General features: G+C 40.1%; 1 protein-coding gene across 1 annotated transcript; it reads left to right on the forward strand.

Moving 5' to 3' along the window:
* The first annotated feature begins 1,153 nt into the window (after positions 1–1,153).
* On the forward strand, positions 1,154–12,169 carry LOC119728563 (solute carrier family 66 member 3-like). The gene is made up of 7 exons (XM_038200854.1): positions 1,154–1,367; positions 2,824–2,906; positions 6,120–6,192; positions 7,108–7,174; positions 8,743–8,863; positions 9,982–10,020; positions 11,247–12,169. The coding sequence occupies exons 1-7, from the start codon at positions 1,201–1,203 to the stop codon at positions 11,336–11,338; spliced, it is 642 nt and encodes a 213-aa protein (XP_038056782.1). The 5' UTR covers positions 1,154–1,200; the 3' UTR covers positions 11,339–12,169.
* Positions 12,170–15,442: the final 3,273 nt, after the last annotated feature.

Consider the following 15,442-nt stretch of genomic DNA (forward strand, 5'->3'; position numbering starts at 1 on the left):
ATTCATAAAACTGAAGCGAGTCGGGCTGAAATTGATGGCATGAGCGCAAGCACGAACTCAACGTTGACGTCATAATGAGGGGCGTGTTGACCCCAATTTGCATAGGTGAATTTCCGCGATAAGTTTGTATGTGCTCCCAGTCCCAGCATAGCTGGAAGACCGAAGAGCAAAGATTCAAGCCAATCAATACCTCGCAAAACAAACACATCAACTTAACATTGCAATAAAATAAATCTACTTCAATTAAAAAGCAAATTTACCTCTGAAAACTGTAAGGTCCTCACTTCAATCGTCAGCACTAGATGTCGACCAAACAGCGTCTGTTATGAAAATTATTAAACAGATGCAGACAGCTAGCCAAGGTGACCGTAAGGTCATGACCAAATTCTGCTAAACGCACTTCAAAAATCTGTCAGATTTTCCAAAAAAATGCCAAATTCCCCAGAATTACTCTAAATACACTATAAACACTTAAAATCACATGCAGATGTTGTAATATTGCCTTATTTAAGGTTCAAATTACATTATAAACAATCTATAGTTACAATAAAATAAAGATGTTATGAAATTGCAAAATGCGGTTGTCAATCAAGTCCGGTTCAAGTCAATGATTCAATTCAACCATGATTCAATTCAAGAAGACATTTATTCCACACTCCTTTTAAAGAATACATCCATAAATAAAAGAAAGACTGGTAAATAGCAAAATAACAAAATCAATAAATTTGTCTCAAAAATAATAAAAGTAAAATGTACTTTGAAGAAATGATAAACTTATTCCAATATATGTACAAGAGAAAGTAAGGAAGGAGTATGGGGCTGTTTTAAGTGAAGCCGAGGCTTGTAGGAAACAGCCCTTACAGACAACCTCGTATCAGCACCTCAACCTGTTCAATTTCGCAAGGGTTATTTGAAAAGATTGAAGTTTTTTAACAAATGTACCATTTATTTTTCAAATTTGATATGTTTTTCTGTCAAATAACCATTTTTGCTGAATTCTGCCAGAAATCAGCCAAAAAATCCATTCTGTCAAATTTTCTGTCAAACTCGTTTTTTTTAACCAAAAATCTGTCAAAGTTAGCCGAAAATCGGCTAAAACGGTCTTCCTGCAGACAGGCTAGGTAGTGGTACCCCACGAATGTACCATAGATTACTGCATTTACACGGGATACCAGGGAAAGACATTACAGAAATTTAAAGATGGCGGCGTCCACAGAAGGAGGTTTGCCGACTTCGGCACTGTTTGTAATCAACCTTTTATGCGTTGTTCCTTGTGTGGTGCTCAAGGTTCCACAATTGTGGTCACTCTACGCGTCAAAGTCTGCAAGGGGAGTTAGTCTGCCGAGTGTGATACTTGAATTAATTAGGTACATGAATTCATCATTTGTTTTGGGCAGATCATCCGGTACCGTATGGTGCAGTTTAGTGTGGTATTGTCCCCCCCCCCCGAGCTGCCCCACCCATAACGTGGGGGTTGTCACTTTTTAAGTGACAAAATCCCCACCCCTAGGGCAAAATTTAAGTGACAATCTCCGACATACATATGAGGCATTGGGGCGCACTAGTGATTGCCATTTTAACTTACTTAACTCATGGAGGAATAAGAACACAAAACTTAAGTTAAATTTTATACAAAAATATTTGTTCATAATAAATCATTAACAGGGATCTCTACTCGACAAACTCTGCATTTTTGGGATCCCCTTCCACACAAAAATTTTAAAAAAGAATGAAATGCACTTCGGAAATGTAATAATTTATTAATAAAAAAACAAACAAGTATATAATGTGGTACTAAGAATGAAAATAAATGAATAGAATGCAAATATTGAACCATTTACTGAGAAAACACTTAAGTTTTTTTCAGACCAGTCCATCCCATAGGATTTGTGCACAGGGTGTCAAGTGATGTCTAGGTGTACAAGCATTATATTCACTGTGTGGACTTCCGAACAAAAGATGTCCAAACCAGGTAGCAGCGACGTTGTGTGGACTTGCCCACGTCCACACAAGGTTTCGCGCTCTCTGGAAAACAGGTTTATAGGCATTTTGGGGTTAGGTTTATCCGTGGCAAAATGAAGAGAAACACTAAAGGGAATCATAGAACAGAAAAAAAATTGGGTTGAAAGAGTTTTCACAGTGTGAGTTAAAAAAAAATTTCAGAGCCTTTTCTTAACTACACGAAAACAAAGGAATGTGCACGCTACGTACGTAATGTGAACATGTATTGTCTGTAAAACCAGGTATGAAATTCTTTTGCAATGATTTAAAGAAAAATAAAATAGTCCCAAAATTTGGGACTTTAAATACTGTGTATGAGAGTACCAAACTTAAGGTATTGAAAACATGCAATGTGACAAGAAAATAGACTGGCACCTGAAACAACCAGTTCAACAACTCTTCAGCACTGCATCAATCAACTATCAGCTGACTGTGCCAAAAGAAATATCAAGGATGTCGGGTACTAGGTCACTATTTCTACACATTTCTCCATAGTCACGTACCAGACTGACAATGAATGAAGAAGTCAGTTTGTCAAACAAGTCTAGTATTTAGCCTCATTTTGAAATCACTTGACTTCCCTCTCATGTGCAAGCCACTGCCAAATAATGAAGAAAAGTCTCCTTTAAAAATTGAATCAAGTCTTCAAACTTGGTTGGTGAAATGCTGAGGAACTTTTCTTTGCCCAATGGCAGTTTTGGAGAAATTTGCTGGCTAAAGAGCGAGTAAAGTTGGCCTGATCTTCTTTTGCATCGTTTTGAGCACTTAAGATCCCAGTATGAGTGTTTCCTGTCAAACGTATTTTTCTTTTCGTTGCTGCAGTTACACCATTTTTGCTGTGTACATGTTTGTGCACTCTCTGCCCCTCATGCAGTATGCTGAGTACTTGTTCCTGATTGTGCAAGGTAAATGGATAAACAAAGAAATTGTTCAGTTGCATGTTCTTAGTACTGTCGACATGATACCTTGCTTTTTTGAGGGCTATAACTTACAATAAAATGAAGAAGTTCCTATGTGTACTTATTATTTTGAAGAGCAGTCAGTGTTTTTGTTAACACTTAAAAGTGCAGCTGTGGTGCAGGTCGTTTGCAAACGACAGGATTGAGACCGTCACATGGTAGATCATTCCAATCACCAGCACGTCTCACTACTGCACAATCTTCTCTTCCCCCGCCGTTACTAGGTTCACCATCCCTCCAGTTTCTGTACTCCACATCAGTAGTGCCATCTTGACACACCCATGAACCTGACACACAGAGAATATTAATGTCTGGTTTTAGTTGGTTAGAATTCTACAATGAAGCCTTAAAAATGAGAACCATGTTTGTTTGAAGTTTGAAATGTTAATAATAATTTTGTTTCCTTTCCAAAAGGAGAGAAGAATTGTTTGCTATGAAAATCTTGGAAAATAGAATTCATTCGTTGTTAAAACAATATAAGTTGACAAACCTTCAACTTGAAGATCACTGCAGTTGATCCAGAACCAGTGGTACACGTTCTTCAGAAGGAAGTCAGTTTCCTCCTGAGACTGTGGCATGACCAAGACACTTCCCATCTTGATGCACTCCTGTTTTGCCTCAGCCCATGGTAGATTCTCGCTGAGTTGCTTGTAGCATTTGTCACCCCGCTGGCTCCAAGCAGGAGGACACGCCCCTCTAATGGAGGCCCCACACCTCTCATTACCACCAGTGCATCTGATCATAAGACAAAGGCTTATCAAGCCAATGATGAGACGTTTTGGCAACATCTTTTTGAGATGTTACCAGACTGGTGCCCAGTGGTGAAATGAAGGGTATTATTGTCATGTAGCCTTTATTGTAGTAGTGTGCTTGTGAATGCCTTAAAGTTACTCTGCCACAATGCACTTACAATTTTGCAATGTGACACATTAGCAATAATGCCTTTGGAACATGTATCTGATACTTGTATACTTGAATTGCCATGGTTACTGCAATTTCACTTCAAATAGAGCACATCCAATGAAAAGTAGTGGCTTGTTAGAAGGATAAGGCTGAATACAAGCATTAGTCCATAGCATCTCTTTTATTGCTCCATGGATGAATGGTTAGGCGCATGGTTGGAACATGCAAGGTATGTTTACTGCATTTTGCAGAGTCATCTGAAAATGCCAAATTTGTAATTGCATTCTACCCAAAAAGTCATGAAAATATATATCGTGATGCTGAATATCTCAGTGGTATGTTTTGCAGTTAGCTCCTGTAAGTTCCTGTATACCCTCATGATACAAACAAGATCACATAGAAGACCTCACCAGTTCTCATACCACCGACATACTACCAATAGTAAGATCTACAGGGTGAGTAAAAAAAGCGAAACCCAAATGTTGTGACCATTGTTTTACTGAAATACTGCATGTAGCACTTCCAAAATCTAGGATATGAAAGCCCAATTCATAAGCTTTCTTTTAGTACAAGAAACATTCAAATCACTCATGTACTTTTCAAGTTACTGAATTTTAAACACAACCACCGTTTTAAGGTTCTGTCCACAGATCACAAAAAAGTTCAGTGCTCTTTCAGCAAAATGAAAAGAAATCACATAGGGATGTGTGTGAGTTGTTTTTGTTTCGCTGAAAGAATGCTCACCTTTTGTGTGATCCATGGACAGAACCTTAAAACGGTGGTTGTGTTTAAAACTCAGTAACTTGAAAAGTACATGAGTGATTTGAATGATTCTTGTACTAAAAGAAAGCTTATGAATTGGGCTTTCTCATATCTTAGATTTTGAAAGTGTTACATGCAGAACTTCAATAAAACAATAGTCCCGACATTTGGGTTTCGTTTTTTTTTACTCACCCTGTATAGTACAAGCATTTATCCATCAACAATTCAACACGAATAAACCACCTCCCTCAGTCATCAATGCCAATAATCTGGAGATGTATTTTATCCAAAGTTTAGGCCACAAACACATGGGTGACACACAACTCCTTATAAAGCATGGTCCCTGTGCAAGAGATTTCATCTCAGACTTTATTAACCACAAATAAAGTAACGATAACATTGAACATAAGGAGAACAAAATTGCAGTAATGATTTTAACAAAAGTGTGTTGTGCATTTAAAGTATTTACATGTTTAGCTTATACAAGTGATCAACTTTACCAAATGTTACAGAAAAAGTCTAAACAAGAACAATAATTTGTCTATTAACCACAATTAAAGTAATGATAACGATTACCTATAGGGTAGCTCAGTTGGTAGAGCACCGGAACGGCAATCCAGAGGTCGCAGGTTCAAACCCCACTCCAGTCAATTTCTTTGTTCAAATGTTTAAAAGTTATTACAATTCACGTAGTCAGTTTCCTTTATTTTTCAGTTGTCAATTTGAATTTGTTAAATTTAACCTTGTGTAACATTACCAGCTTCATTGAATTACAAATTTGATCCACAAAACACATGCTGCTTATAAATTTATCATTTTCCTCAAAAATTTCATTTTCTTTGGCAGGGGGATTTCAACTTATTGCAAAAACTTATTTTGCTTTTGTGTTTTTGTGGGGGTTTTTTTTGGGGGGGGAGGGGGGGAGGGGGGAGGGGGGAGGGGGGGAGGGGGTCGTTTCACTTTATTATCAAAATTTACATAAGGGCAATTCCAGTGTCAAACACACTACAAACCAGATTTTGTTTTTAACTTTAAGAGCTCAGAAATTAAACCCAAAAATGTGGGGTTTTTTTTTCAAGTCTTATATGACTCGTTCAATGACGGCCATCTCTGTAGGAGAATTGCAACTGCATATTTTACGCAGTCAAGCACGCATTACGCACTGTTGAAAATGTTCCAAACACGCGTGCTTGTTGCTCGAAATGTGTTCGAAATACGACGCAGCCGATGCGCGTTATGCAAGTTGACGCTCAAAATGCCGATGCAGGTGGATGGTCTGTAGGAAATGACGTCATTTGAACGAGACCTATACATCCATCATCTAGTAATGGTCAAGGAGATTAAAGTCTAGGAGTTTTGGATCATTTCTCTGAATCATTAATTAGATATTGATTGGCACTGTCATAGACAATACATTTTCTTCCATAACGCTGACTTGCCCATTATTGTTAACAATTGTGCCATTTGTTGTTTATTTGCTTGTTTACTCTTCAGTGTGGGTTGTTATTCTGATGATGCTGCATTACATGGACCAAGTTCATTTCAGCCTTCTTCCTTACAGTGCTTTGTATCCTTGACGAGTTCCAAAATTTGTCCTGAGCCAACATGGCTGGTGTTTATTTCTTGTTTCCTTGGCATGAAACAACTGAGAGTTTTACTATTCCCCCTGGATGGGATGCCAGTCCATCGCAGGTTACTCCCCAGCTAATGCCGGTACCCATTTATACTCCTGGGTGGAGAGAGGCAAGTGGGGTGAAGTGGCTTGCCCAAGGACACAACATATGGCCACAGCTGGATTCGAACCCCTGACCCTTTGATCATGAGTCATGAACCCTAACCACTAGGCCACACTCCCCCACTGCCTAGTTCTCAAACCATGGTGAAATTAACAGCACTTTTTGCTATTACCAAAAACTGTACTTAATAGATAATTCATAACTTATGGCTTCTAGCTGACTAGTACCCTTGAACAAAGACATCAACAAACTGGGGAACTGGCGACATAGGGCTGGATAGCTCAGTTGGTAGAGCGTCTGTTTGGCAATCTGGAGGTCACAAGTTCAAACCCCGCTCCAGTCAATTTCTTCAATGCACCTAGTCTATTCCCCCCCACCTGTGGTTTTAATTAATGATAATTTGTACTAAGATACAGTGGTTAGGGTTCGGGACTCATGGTCAGAGGGTCAGGGGTTCGAATCCAGCTGCTGGTCATATGTTGTGTCCTTGAGGAAGCCACTTCACCCCCACTTGCCTCTCTCCACCCAGGAGTATAAATGGGTACTGGCATTAGCTGGCGAGTAACCTGCGATGGACTGGCATCCCATCCAGGGGGAATACAAATATTCTCAGTTGTTTCATGCCAAGGAAAAGTCTGGAGAAACTATTAAACGCCAGCCTCATGAGCTATATTGGCTCATGACAGACTTTACTTTACTTTCCCAGTCAAGTGCTGCAGTGTTTTGTTCCTTGACACAAAGCTCAGATATTTTATCGCCGTTTGGATCGTAGGATCGGGCTTGACTCCAAACTGGTTCGTAGCTCTACTGCTGGTGAGTTGTTTGCTGTCATCCAAGCCTTTAAAAGGCTTTTGTGATGACTCATTTAACCCTAACCCGGCCAGTCACGACACGGTGCAAAAGTCTGTGGGACCTTGTTGCATTGAGCCGCAACTCTTGGCAAAAGGGCACGTGTGGTCTAGCACTGGAGCACAAGATTCATGATCGTGTGATTGTGGGTTCGAGCCCCGCCGTGGCCATGCGTGTTGTGCCCTTGAGTAAGGTGCTTTACCTCAATTACTTTTATCAACCCAGGTGTTAAATGGGTACCGGCATTATTCAAGGCTGGGAAGGTAACAGACTCGCAGTGGAGGTGTGGCGATCCCCCCACAGCAGCATATGAGTCTGGCCCAATCGCTAACGAAAGAGAGATGGGCACTCCGTTCCTGTTAACACAGGTTCGTCCCCTTTACCCTTGGCAAAAGACACAATTCGACTGGAGTAGAGGCTGATCAACACTCATTTCCTTAAAAACGTGAAAATAATAAGGTTTCAAAACTACAACACTGCTTACAAGGCAAAAGCATTAGTTTCTATCTCTCACAAGTAACAAGTGAGTGCCCGCGAGGGAATTTTGTTAAAAGTGTAGGGCCCTCACCACAAAATGCCTAAATTTGGTCATTCATGCAAGTATGCTTCCCCTCGAACATGCAAGAACATGCCCACATCCGCTGGGCCCGCACAAGGACCTCACTTAACCGTTGAATAAAATTATGAGGCGGACAAGTTGTCATAACAGTTTTGAAAGGCACTTGTAAATCATTTGCACATTCGCTCCTCTTTTTTTTTGAGTGCTCTTGCTTGTTTAATACCCAAGGGCTCTTGTGAGTTTTTGAACAACTTGTCGGCTGTGTTGTAGAAGTGCTATGTCCTCGTGGTCTGGTGCGGGTAATTCCGCAGGTTGTGGGTTCGAGTCCAGGTTGTGATGCGTGTGCCCTTGGGCAAGGCACTTTGCATGCTTTGTCACTCATTGCTTCTCCCGACCCAGGAGTAAATGGGTACCTGTGAGGGCAAAGACATTAGCTGGTTGCGTCGAAATGGCAGCATTGAGCTGTATACTCCCCAGGGAGCTGAGATTGTCTTTGGAATGTTTCATGGGTCTATGAGCAGGGTAATAATGATGTAGCGCCTTGAGCACCAATACTGGTGGATACGTGCGCGTCATGAAAAAAAAAACACACCAAAAACACAAACAGAAGTTACTACTTGACATCAAGTTGTGCGCTGGCTTGCATTTGCAAGGCCAAGACACCGAAACCAGCGGCTGTCCATATGTTGTGTCCTTGGGCAAGCCACTTTACCCCACTTGCCTCTCTCCACCCAGGAGTATAAATGGGTACCGGCATTAGCTGGGGAGTAACCTGCGATGGACTGGCATCCAATCCAGGGGGAATAGAAATATTCTCAGTCGTTTCATGCTACTGAAACCGGAGATAAACGCTGGCCCGATGGGCCACATTGGCTCATGACAGATTTTAATTGACTCCGGAAAGTTAGTCTTGCACCTCTGCTAACCAGTGACGTAAATTGTTTGTGTGTATTGTCTCTGCGCTGATTTTTAGACGCTGTCAACACCCATCTCCGCTAGCGGCATGATTGTCCAGATTTTAGCCATTTACCGAATCAAGGATTCAGGTTCCGTTAGCTTCTCATCGTGGTTCATATCTTGGGCTACTGGATTTTGTAAGTGTGTTCATTATTAACCCTAACCGAACTCAACCCATCAAAGCCCAACAGCAGGTTTTGTTGAAATCTGTTGGGATAGGTACAGTACCCCTAAACTGATGGTCTTTTACAGTGGGTTTGGCATACCTCCAGAAACTAAGTCCAACAGTGTGTGTGTACAATTTCCCATGTGGGTGCTGGAATTTGCCTGGATGGGTACGGTTCCTAGTAAATTAGGCTGGGGAGTTAGGGTTAAGGAATAAATGTGTGTTTGGGAGGTGTTAAACACTTATTTTTAAGACCTGAGGCGAAGCCGAGGGTAATTATCAGCATTCCAGTCTCAAACCAGTCTTAAACATGGTGTTTAATAGCGACCAAGCACATATTTGTTCCCGTTCATAAAATACCTTTTCGGTCAACAAATCAAAACTTTTTGGTCCAAAAGTCAAAACAGTCAATAATTTAAAATTTCCAACGATTTAGTTCAACAGTCTTATTTTCTGTTTTTCGAAAATAATGGAGTGTCCAGCTCGCGAGTAAGACGTAAACAACTCCTTTTGTGGACTTGGAAAGTACTTATTAGTTTGACATGAGGCTAAGTGGTAACTTAGTGCCAAACGGGTACCCAATTAAAAAAACAAGTGTACCCGGGTACCAGTTAAAGAAACTTATCCCAAAAATTCAAATCTGGGAAGTTGCTGCTCAGATTGTGTATAAAGGTCCGCACAATAATACTACCACCATTGTGCACCGATACAGCAATATACCCACAGTGAGCGTTATAGCTTTGTGGTGAAAACTGCTAATTTCGCGGGCGTCATAAACATGAAATATGTTCTGTTTTTCCACGTAGCCAAGTTCTCATTTTGAAATTTCCCACCAATGGCATTCAAAACCTTTCATTTTCATTGTCTGAGAAGTTACTAAGTAATTTGTAAAGTTGGTTATGGGATCCGATCCCATAATCTGGAACCGGTTCCTGACATTAACGTCGGGCACTCGGGTACCCGATTCGGATGCACAGCCCTAGAAATAATGTGTGGCAAAATTGGAAAGATTTTGGACTACTTATTATGAAATGTGCATTCACTGCATCACATTTTAAGGATTTTTATTTTCTCCCTGTAACCCTTCAGTACGATTGATCACCTTCATTGTAGCTGGAGATATGTTAGGTAAGTTCAAATAAATATATACCCTTAATTTAACCCTAACTCCCTGGTGTCTTTTACTATGAACTAAAACAATTCCATCAAAATCCATCAATCACTGTGCGTTTCATACAAAACTATACATGACATAATGGAATCCACCACTGACGCACTGGTTGACATTCATGGACTTGCTACACATGGCTTTTATCACAATAGCAGTATAGGAAGCTAGGCAAAATCAATTGGATACCCCTAGCACTGAGTCAGGCCATTAGGCCTAAGTCCATCATACTCCATCAATATTTAGTCACGCCAGGCCCCCTGGACCAAGTCCCCCAAAATCCACCAAAATGGGGGATGGATTTTGATGGAGTTTGGGTGGTTATTAGGGTTAATGAACAAAATCCTATCAGGTCAGGCAACTAATTATTATTGTCTAGATACAGGGTGAGTCAGAAAGATGGGTACCCTGTAAAAAGGCTTTTGTCAACTTAAAGACAAGTATAAAGCAATTTAAAGAAAGAAACACAAACTACGTGTACAAGGTTTAACCCTAAAAGGGCCGGGGGGGGGGGCAAAATCCGCCCCCCCCTCAACTTTTTCCGCGATAGCCTTGAAATGTTTGTTTTTGTGACACGAGCTGTTATGATTTTCCCATATACATGGTGTACACAGAGCAGAATTACCATTCGTACATATGATTAATTAATTAGCCATAATTCCAAAACCCTTTGATCTATAGTCATGAAATTTCTTGGGTATGTTCATAATGAGTTGCTCTATGCATGTACCGAGTTTCAAAAGTTTTCGTCACTCGTTGGCTGAGATCTTAGGGGAATTCCGAGATTCTGGCCGCAGAATTTTTTTTTTTTTTGGGGGGGGGACTATTTTGACGTTGGTGGCATCACTTACACCCCTGTTATACTACTCGAAAATAGGCCACATACATATCACCAAGGTCAAATCGTGGGGGGGGGGGGGGGGGGCTCAAGCCCCCCCAGGTCCCCTTGGGTGCCCCACTGATGGAGGTTATACCTGCACATGTGCAGATATGAAATTTCATTAGGGATGAGTAATCTGGATGCAAAGTCGGAGAGTGCAAACTGAAGAAAAGATCTGATTCTCAAGTTAAGTTAAAAGCTCATGAAACTTCAGATTGGCTTGGTTTTCCGAGCTCCAATTTGAAAATCAGCCAAATCTGTCACACTCTTATTTTGTTAATAACTCAAATTGTTGTTTGGCTGTAGTTGTTTCCAGCTACGTCGTCACTAACTCCCTACGGGCGGCAGGATGCGCCGTAATATACTACTACCAACCATCGCCCAAGAAATTCAAGTGAAGAGTAGTCACGGCCAGAACACACTTTATCAGCTGCCTTTTTACCGCCAAAATGCCTCAAACGGTTGTATGCATGTAAAGATAACTTTCATTCAGGACTTTTTAATAATTGTACGTGGACAAAATATTACCAGCCACAACATATAGTTGTGCAAGTAGGGTGCCTTCAGCGTTGAAACTATGCATGAAAAAAAAAAAAAATGTGCTACTTTAGATTCTAAATAACTGTTGTTTATTAATGGAATGAAACCAATATTTCAGATCATGTAAACAAGGCATGACAAATTTTATGGAGCGAGTTTCATCAGCTTTGTGCAAGAGGGCGAGATTTAAACGCCATATGAATAAAACACTCACTTTCAGAATCTGCCACTTTTGACTTGGCATCTTCCAATCGCAATACAGCGCTGGAGACGGTGGTGGAAGGCCCCTGCTGCAGGATCACCCCTGATGTCATTGCGCACCTCGATCGTTTGGCGCAACTCATAATCGAGGAGGTGTGCAGTGACATCAGGGGTGATCCTGCATTCCTTCAGAAGCTTTCGGCCGCAGCATGCTTCCGCCACCCTCTCCAGCGCTGTATCAACAATCTGAAAGTGAGTAGTTTTTTTATATGGCGTTTAAATCTCACCCTCTTGCACAAAGCTGATGAAACTTGCTCCATACAATTTGTCATGCCTTGTTTACATGATCTGAAATTTTGGTTTAATTCCATTGGTAAACAACAGAGTTATTCAGGATCAAAAGTAGGACAAAACATTTTTTGACACGTAGTATTACTGATTAAGGTAGGCTCCTTAAGTGGAACCAAAATTGGAATGAAAATACCATTCATAAATACCTCAGACAGTTTAGCCATTCCTATTGGTCGAGAGCCCGTCACGTGGCCGGTATTAAACGGATGATAAAGACATGGCTAGCTGGTCTTAAACACTTTTCCAGTGTCACAATAAAATGTGGACTCCTAAAAATCCAGTGCCTCTTATCGTTTCATTGGTTGAACGTTCACAATCCTCACGTAGGCATGCGCAACACTACCAGGGAGTTAGAATTTTATAGTTCTAAATTCAAAACGCAACGCGCCAGGTGCGTTCTGCGCGACATCGCGTAGAACATGATACGCGCGCGTCAATCTCCATAAAAGGGTTGTTTTCATCCTACTCGCCAGCTGAACACTCCATTATTTTGCAGGAGGGATGTTTCAAAAAGCATAAAGTGAATTTTTTGAACAAAATCGGGATGTTTTGAACGAATTATATGATTTTTTTTTACCGAAAAGGTATTTATGAATGGGAATAAATATGTACTCCGTCGGTATTTATCACTCTGTTTAATACCACTTAGAGTCTGGGTGCTGATAATTACCCTCGCCTCCGGCTCGGGTAATTATCAGCACCCAGACTCTAAGTGGTATTAAACAGAGTGATAAAAACCTCCGGAGCACACATTTATTCCCTTATTAAAAAATGAGCAGCTTTTTAAATCTTCCAAAATTTTATTGCGACTAGAAGTGACATTTTGCCAGTGATTTTACAAAGTTTTTAGAGTTTTCGATGTAGAATACAGCAAATTTTAGATTTTGACAGCTTAATATGTGGAGTTGGCCATCTTGGAAACGTAGCGAATGAAATCAAGAAGACCGTAAGCCTTTCTTTCTGTAAACATTTGCCAAAGTTTTACCTTTTCAGGAAGGCAGTGTTCCTGAACTACCAACATTAGGCCAAAAAAATAAAATACTTCTGCTTCCGATTACATGGCATTCTAACATAGGGTAGGTAGGTAGGGAATTTTTTTTTTGCCAATTTTGTGTGTGTACAATCATATAGAGGCGTCTGCGTGTAGTCAATGATAAGACTTCAAAATTGATGGCTTTGGGTGATTTTTTCTCATTTTTCCCAGAAAAATTAGGGTAGGGGCTGGTAGGGAAACCAGAAGCAGAAGTATTTTTTTTTGGCTTTAGTAATAATCTCAAACTTCGAAATTGATGGCTTTGGGTGTTTTTTCCCCTCATTTTTCCCATAAAAAAAATTAGGTTAGGGGCTGGTAGGGAAACCGGAAGCAGAACTATTTTTTTTTTTGGCCTTAGTAATAATCACATTTGAATATGCACAAGCAGTGTGACAATGTCATTTTGGTTGTTCATAATAAGTGCCTACCGAATAGGAAATTGTCACAAAATTTGTAAAAAATTTCAAGTTCTAAGATTTTTGATTTCCATTTTCATTGGTGGCGTTTGTTTAATTGTTAATGTTTTTAATACTGGAATAAATGTTTAAGATTTTGAACTGTTGGTTTTAACACTGTCCAAGCAGCTGTAATATATTTTAAAGAGATTTTTAAACCTCTATAAAATGCTGTTTAAAGGAATTTTAACCACTGCAATTATTTCGTGCAAACTTATTTTCATTGTGTAGCTGTAAAATCCATTGCAGTTCATGAGGAATTTCAACCTGTAAGAAAACTACCCGACCTACATGGGCGTCGCGAGGGGGGGGCAAGGGGGGGCACTTGCCCCCCCCCCCCTGGAAAAGCAAAAAAAAAAAAAAAAAAAAAAAAAAGGAAGAAAAAAATAAAAAAAATAAAGAAAAGAAAAAGAGGCGCGAAGACAAAGTGGTGTAAATTTAATGAGTTGGGGGGGGGGGAATGTCCCTGCCCCCCTCTAAAACTGATAAATCGAGAATGTGTTGAGAAATACAAGCCTTTTTTGGCAAAAAAAAATTTTGCCCCCCTCTGGAAAAATTCCTGGCGACGCCCATGCCGACCTACTACATATTTTATGCACGGAGAACATTCTCCAACATATTTTATTTTACTTTATGACTGCCGTTTATTTGATAAATGTATCAAGCATTTTATTTCACGGAATTATAATTTTTACTTTGTGAAGCATTTTACCAATTCCTTTACATGATATGTGCAGTTAAGTAAAGCTGGCCTCAGGTCAAACTTGCGACGACACAGATATCAGTCGGTGACTGACTTTTCAGGATCAAGCTGTGCCTGAGCTACGACCGTCGAGAACAAAATAGTCACCGATTCTGTGCGATCTGAGTGTAACTGCGACGATATTAAAACGATCAGTTGGCGCTAACAAAAACTTGAACAGTCGCAAGAGTAGAAAAATTTCATTTTCTGCGACGTGTTCCGTGACAATCACACAATTTGTCAGTTTTGTGACCTGAGCATAACGTTTGTGCTTGATGCCGACAGTTCCGTCGTGGTGTAAGCAAGTTATGGGTCGACTTAAAAATACCAGCTTAAAAATACAGCCACATCAATGAAAGTTGAGGAAAGAATGTAGTATCCAGACGCCACTTCTTTGGTTGTGTACAAAGTCTATGGCGAGTCGAGTGCATTTTCAGAGTATTTTCTGACAACATTGGAAATTTTTCTCTGTCCCAGATTCATGTCTTTTTGTAATGACCAACCTTCATTGAGATAATACAGTGAAATTTCGATAAGTCAAACTCTACTAACTCAAAACAACTGTTAAGTCAAACAAAGAATCCATTGCCTTCAGTAGTATAACAATGATATTCAACCCTGCTTAACTCAAAACTCTGCTTAAGTCAAATTTTGAACCTGTTCCCTTGAGGTTTGACTAATCGAGATTTCACTGTATATGATGAAAAAAGCGGCGTCGGGATGCAACATTCTTCCCAGATGACACTTGGTTGCAATCTAAACATGTTTTCCTGCAAAAAAATATGACCTCTGAATATGAATTTTTGTTGTTGCTTATATCAGCATTACTATTCTATTTTATTTTTCTATTTTTCTGGTATTTGCATGGATTAAATTGTGCATTATTTTGTATACCCTAGGGTATTATACAAACACAGCATGGTTTTTGCCTGATTCGATTATCTTTCGACGCGAAGCAAAGACAAGTAGTCAAAATATTTGAACACCTGGGAACACGAACCCTAACAGAACTCAACCCATCAAACTCCAACGACATGTTTTGTTGGAATCTGTCAGGATGGGTACAGTACCCCTAAACTGACAGTCTTTACATTGGGTTGGCACACCTCCAGAATCAAAGTCAGAAATATGTGTGTGCAGTTTCCCATATGGTGTTGGAATTTGCCAGGATGGGTATGGT

The sequence above is a fragment of the Patiria miniata genome, unplaced genomic scaffold, assembly GCF_015706575.1.
Source record: "Patiria miniata isolate m_02_andy unplaced genomic scaffold, ASM1570657v1 HiC_scaffold_20, whole genome shotgun sequence".
NCBI classification, from domain to species: Eukaryota; Metazoa; Echinodermata; class Asteroidea; order Valvatida; family Asterinidae; genus Patiria; species Patiria miniata.

Coding starts and splice junctions, on each gene's coding strand:
- LOC119728563 (XM_038200854.1), top strand. CDS start 1,201: ATGGCGGCGTCCACAGAAGGAGGTTTGCCGACTTCGGCACTGTTTGTA. Junction 1,368..2,823: donor GTGATACTTGAATTAATTAG/GTACATGAATTC, acceptor TCGTTGCTGCAG/TTACACCATTTTTGCTGTGT. Junction 10,021..11,246: donor TGTAGCTGGAGATATGTTAG/GTAAGTTCAAAT, acceptor GTTTGGCTGTAG/TTGTTTCCAGCTACGTCGTC.